The 9,153-nt window shown below is 42.2% G+C and overlaps 1 protein-coding gene across 3 annotated transcripts in view; it reads left to right on the forward strand.

Annotated features, from left to right (window-relative positions):
• The window catches only part of LOC132913882 (optomotor-blind protein), a 167,321-nt gene extending 158,680 nt beyond the window's left edge, over positions 1-8,641 (forward strand). For 2 of the 3 annotated variants that reach the window (XM_060972507.1, XM_060972510.1), the window contains exon 7: positions 6,219-8,641. In XM_060972507.1, the coding sequence (XP_060828490.1) occupies positions 6,219-7,029 (811 nt within the window). In that variant the 3' untranslated portion in view covers positions 7,030-8,641. The remainder of the gene's footprint in view (positions 1-6,218) is intronic. The other variant, XM_060972509.1, reaches the window with a different exon arrangement.
• Positions 8,642-9,153: the final 512 nt, after the last annotated feature.

Consider the following 9,153-nt stretch of genomic DNA (forward strand, 5'->3'; position numbering starts at 1 on the left):
GAAGTGCAAAATTTGCGCAGAATGCGCGTGACATGGAAAGGTAGACGAGGTATACAAAGCATAGAGCACTTTTTGTAATATTTTTTACTCTCAAAAATATTAAACTGAGTAAAGGTCCCCAGTCTAATCTATATATATATTAGACGGCGCTTCAGACACGAGATTCTTAAAACATAGGACGTGGTTTGTATCAATCGACTGCTTTCTTTCTCGCAAATTACAAAACTTTCGGATTATACAGTGATACTATGCAAAGTAACATCATTAAAAAATTGTTATTTTAAAATGGTCAGACGAGTGAATGGTTGCCTTGAACGTTCGTTCTTTTCAAAACTAAGTGATTCGAATTAAAGATGATGGGGATTTTGAACAAATCAGGGAATTTAAGTAGTTTCAAAGGCAAAATGATCATTACGTACCTATGAACGTAATTAGATCATAACAGATGAGATAGTTTGAACTCGTCTCCCTAGACATATCGTCATCTGTATATCATGTTGATTTTCGCATGTATAAACGCCATCCTGTGCCATGATGCCCATACAGTGAAGGGCGAATCCTTAAAAATGGGGCCCTAATATTAACCTTGATAATCTTCTTTGTTGGATCTCGATTAAGTCGATCATCAAATTTTCCCTGAACTAAAAAAGGAGCCACGATGATTGGACAGGTTTGGTATAATCGCGTGCCTAGTGTCGGCGAGTTCGGCCGCGTTATTTCATTAAGTTTTTAAGTTGCGAGTAGTCGTGAGGCGCGGAACGCCGCTCGAGCGTGGCCAGTCGATTCGTCATGCCGGTTAAAAAGAAATATTTTCCTCGTGTAAAAAAGGAGGGGAAAAGAACGAAGCGAAGGAGGAGATAAAAAAAAAAGGGCAGCACTGGCCCCGGCGTGGCTCGTTGTCACGTCATTTATCAAGGCGCGCGCCGGAACGATCGTATCTTGCCTCACGAAGAATCAATCTGTCCGCGGCCACATTTCCACGCTGGCCTCGCGTTATTAATCGCCACGCCTCGCCATTTGTTGCGTTTACGCGACACTATCGACGTAATCCTCGAATCTTAGAGACCGTCATGCCCAGGTATAGTTGTAGCACGAATTACGAATCGTTTGTAACGTTTGTGAATCACATTGGCACGAGGTTGTAGATTTATGAGGCTTCGTTTGAACCTAAATCGCGAGCTGCAGTCTATTCTTCAGCCGCTTCTGTCGATAAATTTATTTATTACTGTATGGACAGATTTTTAAACCGAACTCGGTTTGACACTTTGATAATGATATCGAAAATGGGTCTTACAAACTGGCTGCTGAATTTTTGAAATGTAAAAAACCATCGTATCTTCTACTTTTCGGTTTTTTCTGTAAATGCAAGGCGAAGTGGTCTAAGAGTATCCAAAAGACTAGATTTTGAATCTTCTGTTTCTGAAACTGAGATGATTAGTCAGTCTTCTGTAGTTCATACAAACTGGAAATTGTATTAATATCCAAGAAGCTTTGTATCTACGAACACATTCTTCTAATTACCCAACTGACTATAATTACTCCGATCGCGAAAGCAATAAAATGATCCCTCCACCATAGAGCTTCATTTCCAAAGAAAGGTTGAAAAACTAGATAAAATATTATATAATAAATAACCATGGCAATGCATAATGAACGAAGCAATATGAAGAAATATGGTGAAGGATCATCAAAGTACATAATCGATAAACCAATCAAAAGTGCCATCAGCATGAAACTCCACTTGCCAGCAAACACTTAAAACAATCAACATAGTGAAAACCTAAAACCCCGTGCTCCTTCTTCTATCACACCCCAAACAGCTCCAAACTGAAATTCCGCGATACGTCAGCTAGCATTCAGAACCATCGTGGCTGAAACGGCCACTCGAATCCCGCGCCCTCGTGTGTTTTCGAGTGATAGGAAATAATAATGATTCCCCTGATATCCAAGCGTCATCGCATCGTCGTCATCCCCTTACCCTTCCGCGATCGTGACAATATCTCAGGAAAAAAAGGAGAGCGCATCTATAGATATATATATATATATATATATATATATATACGTGTAGCGTGAGAAAGACGTTTTCACCGTCAACGATCCATTAAGAAGACGGGAATCATCGAGCCTTGACAGAATTTCATAGGGTATCAGCGGGGGTGTGCGCAACGAGAGAACCGAAGCTGTTCCACGGGGGTGGCTACGTGGTGGTGGAAACACAAAAACGAGGGCCCAGCGCGAGCAAGCTTCGAGGGGTTGATTATAAATCCTCGACGATCTTTGGGGTGGGATGACACCGATACACCAAAGGCCGAACGTCAAAGGCAAAACCCCGGGGCTGCCGGATTTTTTCATTATTCTGTCTGAACGTTCGATCAGGCGATCACAGACTCTGGATCGGCGACCTGGGTAATTATGGTGAAATTATGCGCCACCTTTGACTCCTTCTTTCCCTCTAACGAAGTCAACCTCACCCTTCGTCTCGTAATCGCGGTTTAAGAAAAAGGGCTACCGAGGGTGCTAGCAGTTTGGTGGTTAGGTTAGGAGGATTACTGGGATTCTTTGTAAGTGTTACGTTTTCATTAAGGGATTATCGAGAGGGTGCAAGTGATAAAAGTTGCTTTGGGTTTTTGGTAAAGGGTTAAAGAAGTCTGTATTAGATGAATTAGAATGATCGTACGCAAAGAAATATAAAGAAGTGTAGTGTATTGTAATGTTTAGAGGGGTGCGAGTGATAGGAGTTGCTTCAGGTTTATGTTGAAGGGACGAAGAAGTCTGTGTTAAACGTAGAATGGATAATGCGCGAAGATGTAGAAAACATCGTTGATTTAATATTTAGAGGGCGAAAGAAATCTCTACGTAGTTTCTGTTTCTTTCACGACTTTTCTTTTTGCTCGTCAAAATATGAATTCGCAGATATCGCAGGGTGAAATTGTTGTTTGTTTCATGTTTTACCGTGAGATTATGTTGAGACAGATGTAAGAAGGTATTTGGAACGATAAGAACATTGAAATCACGAGTACAAGGCGTGAACTCGTTGGAAATTGGAACGACCGCGGCACAACAGAAGCACACATAGTGAATCCAATTACCTGCTTCATCCTACTTGCGTGTGCAAGTAACGGCAAGATCGGTCGAGGAGACGCGCGTATTCCGCAGATAATCTTGCGATTTGTCAGCAGTTGAATCGCAATGCTGATGCACAGATGCTTAAGCGAAGATTAGAATAGGAAGCGAGAAACTACTGGCTACTAAATTCCATAAGTATACTCGATCTTCGAATTGCTATGACGTGAGAAATTGTAGAAACTTTGGAGAAAAGAACGAAAGAATCGATGCAGTTTGGAGAACTACTTTGAAACTGAGAATCGTCAAAGACGGAAATTATTATTTTCTCGTTTGCAAGTTCAACATTGCAATCGTCAGCTAATGCTTCTAAACGGGGATGTAAATCAAATATTTCTCTGTTTTTTATTCATCGGCAAAGTCTCAGGAAAAACCATCTGAAACCACCAAAGGATATAAATCGTTCGTTAAATCACCAAAATCTTAATCATCACAAATTCGAGAAATTATATATCAAACCACCACATCTTCTGATACTTAGGAGCGAGGGTGGAGGTTAATCATTTCTCAATCGTTTATTCGCCAAGAAGATGTTTCAAAAATAATTTCTCACGCACGTCTGAAAATTTCTTCGCAAACTGTCTCAAACCACCATCAAAGGATACAAATCACTCTCCTAATCTCACCCTAAAATGTCGCCCTCGACTCCGGGAAAAGTAAATACCGTGGATCTGTTCCAAGTCTGTAGAAAGCTCCCCTTCTCGATCTTTCAGATCGTTCAACCATCGAAGACCATAGGGATGAGGGAAAGAAAAGAGAGTAGAGCTCGCTTACTAAATCCCGTGTCGTCCACGCAAACTATTGATTTTAACGTGTTTTTGCACTTAAGCGCGTCGGAAACCGGAGAACCGTAGTAGCGTAACACCCTTTCCGCGCTCACGGATTCATCCAGTACACCGACAATGTACTCGCTAATGTTTCTCCTTCTTTCTCTCGATCGTGCTCACATTGTCCATCGACTCGGTTGCTCTCTGTTTCAAGCCTTGTCGACGTTTTGCCACGGCTGTGTCGGTGCATTGATCGCATTACGCGGCATTAAGGCATCGGTAAGCCTCTCGTTACGTCCGGCTCTCGAGCGGCTCAAGCCGAGTCTTACACGATACTTACGTTCCCGAAACGTGTTCGTTAAAAAACGCTGATTTGCATGATGGTCGCTTAAAAAAAGCTTTATCGTACCAGCGATCGTCGGTTTCGTTTCGAGTGATCGTACTCTCCGATACAGATCCGATCTGTTGGCATTTGGTGGAAAAACGCGACAGAATGTGAAATTTCAAATTATCTAGTGCGCTTGGAACTAATATTAGGAAAATGTGGTTTAGAGTATTTGGTTCTGTCAATTTGTTAGTTACGTATATGTAGGATAAGTAAGTGGATAGTGATCGCAATTTGTGAGAATCGTTAAGAGTGTTTTTATAGGGTAACATTAATGTTAATGAGATAAATAGGAAATTCTGTCTGAGAGACATCAGCTGACAGATATTTCGAGGGGATACAAGTAAGATGGACGGAATAAGAGGGGGTTTGTATGCTTTTTATTTTTGTTTAGAATACTTTACGCTTATTGTTTTATTATTGTACTTATTGTTTAGCTATTATTGTTGAAAATAATAATAGGCGCGAGCTGTCCTAAATTTTCCAGACGACTCGTTTCACATCAGTCCGCTGATAAAATTTTCCAGTTACGTCGTTCGGGTAATTGAGATTTGGAATAGGCGCGCAGATAGGTCGATTTGAGTGTCGAGCAACGGCGGTTTTTGGAGTAAATTGGTTTTCAACCCGAAATCGTCAAGTTTCTTAGGGTAAATTGGTTTGAAAATTGGATTCGCGAGGGTTTTCGAAGGGAATTGCTTCGAAAATTGAAGCGTGTCATTGTTTAAAAATAAATTGCTTCGTATATCACGATATGTCGAAACTATCAAAGAATTTGAAATGAAAGTGACAAGATACAATTAAACGGATCCATTATTTCTAAAGTATAAGCACAAAGTTATAATTAAAAATTAGAAAAAAAATGATAAATAAAATTCTGTTTCAAGCAATCGATTTGAAAAAATTGAAAAAATTTAAGTTTCATTACAATTAAGATGAATTTACATGTCTGATTATATATATAATTCTACTGAAACTGTACTTTCGTAGCATCGAACATTTTGTGTTGCATCGAAATTAAAACGTAGTCTTTTATTGCATAAACTTGGTCCAATATAATCGATCGACTGACACGTCATACATACAACACACGATCAATACACATTTTAGACGCACACTTGCCAGCAACAGCCGTACGAGTGTCGCTACAGCGATCACACGCGACGGCTAAAACGCCTGTAATTTGCCACAGGTGCGAAACACCTCGATTAAAGGGTGAATTTCAAATGATTGCATCTACTAAACCGATAATTATTATTTTTTACATACATTTATTTTTGACATACAACGAATTGGCCTTAAATATCGCTGGAATAATATTTATAATACTCTTTGGACTCTAAAAAAAATAATGTAATAGTTTAAAATATGTAGAATTTTTAATTGAACAGAAATAGTTGTAAAATATTTCATAAAATCGATCCTTCTGTTTTCACAGTCTAATCTGTAAAAAGTTATTGTTGCAACCCTTCTTTTTATAAAATATAAGATGACATTCAACGTTAATAAAAGACCTAAAATCATTATTCTCTACACTTCATGCGATAATACTTCTGACAATGAATTACTAAAGTAGTATTCAACTAATATGATGCAAATTACTGATAAATAAATGCTGCTAACTAACTAAAGAATAAATTAATAAGAAACTTGTATGGTAATAGTATTAAAATAATACTGGGAAATTCAATACACTAACCAGAAAAATCGGAAAAAACGTAGAAGAAATTTTATTTCGTCTGTCAACTATTTGGCTTGCAGCAAACTAATTGAGAACTAACTATGATAACCGTCTGATTTCCAAAAATTCTATAAATACAATCTCCTGTAACTAAAATAATCCAAGAAGATTTCCATGAATCTAACCCATCCCAAAAAAATAATCCATTGAAAGAAAACATCCCAACGAGCCCTAAAAGATTGCTAACTCCGCGTCGTTGTTGCAGAAGGCAGGCGCTGTTGACAGTGTCAGGAGGCGGTTCCCGTCTAACAGCAGGTGGGCCAGCATCCCCCGAGAAGCGTCGTTCTTCCAACTCGGTTAACGACCTCTTAGATGACGAGGACAAACTTCTAGACGTCGTTGGACCCGATACACCCCATCCAGCGCATCATCAGCGTGAGCGCGAACACTCTCGCGAGAGGGACGATCGAACAAGCGAAAGAGGGGAGGGTAGCGAGTCATCGGGTTCCGAGAGCGGCGGTGGACCAGGCCCAACGGGTTCGGAAGGGCCTCGACCGGACGTATCGGTCGGTCCACCGCTTCATCCGCCCCTGTTACCGTACCTTTATCCACCGGTACCTGGGTTATACCCAGGTCCAGGACCTCTAATACCACCCAGTCCCCTGGGAATCCACGGTGGAGTCACTCCAGGCATGTTGTTCAACGCGCAACTGGCTTTAGCTGCGTCCCAGCACCCAGCCTTGTTCGCTCACTATCCTCACCCCCTGGCCAGTCCTCTACATCAACTAAAAGGACATCGATTCGCACCGTACACCTTACCAGCACCGTCACACGGATCCGCGTTCGAAACTGTCACCCCTGGTAGTAGGACACTCAGCCCAAGGTCTCCACCTCCAAGGCCTCCAACTAGCTCTCCCACACCAACGGCTGGCCTAACGTCGGGCGGCAGTTCAGCGGGTGAACTAAAATCCATAGAGAACATGGTGAACGGCTTACAAGAGAAAAGGAGGCGTAGCCCTAGTCTAACACCCGGTGGACACAGGGGGGACGCGGACGCTGGCGGAGGGAGTCCGTGACAGGAGAACGAGCCCGTGACCAGCACGAACGACGACCCCGATGACGAGCAGTTGGCCGAACCCTGCGAGCCTGAAGAGCTATCCGGCGACGAGAGGGAGCCGGACTCAACCTCCGAGCCGTCGTAGCAGGGGAGAAGGTCGTCGGTCTCTGACATCCTCCGTGCCCCGATCCGGGTCGGTCCATGGCGAGCCGGGCCCCGGGCACCTGGACGAGGGACGCTCGACATAACGAAGTGCAATTTTAGCCTGAGGACTGGCCGTGTGTTCGCCGGGCTCGATCTTCCGGGACACCACGCCGTTTTCCTGCGAGTGTGTACATAAAATGGCCGGGATGAATCGCGCGGGGCCCGGCTTCTTCGCGCGTTGGACACTGCTTCAAGACTCTGCGACCGTTGCTGGTGTACATTTCTGTTTACGGGGCACGAAAGGGTGGGACGAGCGTGGCTGAATGGGGCTGAGGGAAACGAGGCTTGCTATATGGACGTGAGAGTTGTTTCGGGGCACAGTTTCAAGAGGAACTCTTCGAATCACTTAGAGTGTGAGAAAACACTTTCGGGATATCCAATTGCCTTGAACGATTAGCTTCTTCACGAAGCCTTGAAATGGCTTTCTGTGGTTGATGGTCCTGGAAGGCTTGGAAACGAGTTCGTGCAGTGTCACCGGTTATAGATACATTGGGTTATTGTCGGATCAATTGTTTAGACACTGAGTTCGTGTGAAAGATTCGAAGTACAAAATTCTGAAATTCCAAGCTTTCAATGATCGTCAATTTTATAGTGGTTGATCTTTTGGGGGTTTCAAGAGATGTCACGCTCGAAGTGTTTCGGAAAGTAACTAGAAAGCCATGAATGTGTTTCACAAGGATGGAAAGATCAACGAATGGCGTGGCTAGCGCCAATGGTTGCGTTCTACCCGCGTGCGTTTTAGGTGTAAGCGAGAGGGAGACATTGCAATACGAGAGCACCTCCTACTATTTGCAGCCCCTGTACATATGTACCCTAGTGATATTATATTATATTATATATATATTATATATATATAAATAACTACTCTCTCTCTGTATTAATTATTGAATATAATATTATATTAATTATTAGAGAGACGTGAACCAAGCATAAACGCACGCTACCCGATCACGCCTCGACGCCCTCGGAAGTAGCGAAGAAAACGAAAAAACAAACAAACCATACAGAAAGTGGTGAAGATGTGCAAAAAACGAACGATATAATTCGAGAATAAAAAAAATATTTCACTGGCTATTCGGCCGCGAAAATCGCGTCGATGCGTGTTTTAGATGATCAAAAGTAAAAAATCGAATGATCGGTCGTTGTTTTTCGATTCGGAACCTGCATGGAGGGCACATGAACGTTTCGAAGCCGAATCGGAACGACACCGAAAAATTTCTCTCGAGGCGTTCATCCACCCCATCTCGACGTCCTTGCTTCGAAAATGGAACACCACTCGCCCTTCCCAACCCTTGCGTCCCTCCTGTTTGTATAAACGTTAGCGATCGATGTAGATTAATCGCGGGATTTGTCGTAGAACATCGAGCAATCAGTTTCTCGAAAATAAAAATACCCAAGAACGATATATAAAAAAGAAAAAGAAGAAATTCAGCACCTGTGTTGTTTCTGGAAGATGAAAATGCTCGCAACCCCATCAATTTCGTGTGTCTTCGTAAGTAACCCTTTGGTCGGTAACATTTTTGGATTCTGGTGGTTATTTCGACCAGATTAATATCGTACTGGATGAAAATTGGTAGAACTGCTTGGTTGTAGGAAGGGTGATAGTACTGGTGGATGTGTTATCGGGGGTTGGAGTGCAATTTGCGTTCTCGGAGCTCGTTTTCGTCAATCGATGTATGTGTAAATGTAAAGTTACTTTCTTCCATGCCGATAAAGAGCTCCTCTCCTTATTCCTTCGTTCTTTTCCTTACTTTTTCTTTTTTAATGAGAATGTAGCAACGGGACGGATTGTAGTATACGATATAAAATTTTGTTGCTGTTACCGTGTAAAAATGTGAAGTTTTGTAATTAGTTCCGTTTAATCCGCCTCTAGTGATTAACGTTATAGTTTGTTCCAGTTTTGCGAACTGTGGTTAACGGTAGTCGAAATATTATTCCT

Source organism: Bombus pascuorum, chromosome 14 (genome assembly GCF_905332965.1).
Source record: "Bombus pascuorum chromosome 14, iyBomPasc1.1, whole genome shotgun sequence".
NCBI classification, from domain to species: Eukaryota; Metazoa; Arthropoda; class Insecta; order Hymenoptera; family Apidae; genus Bombus; species Bombus pascuorum.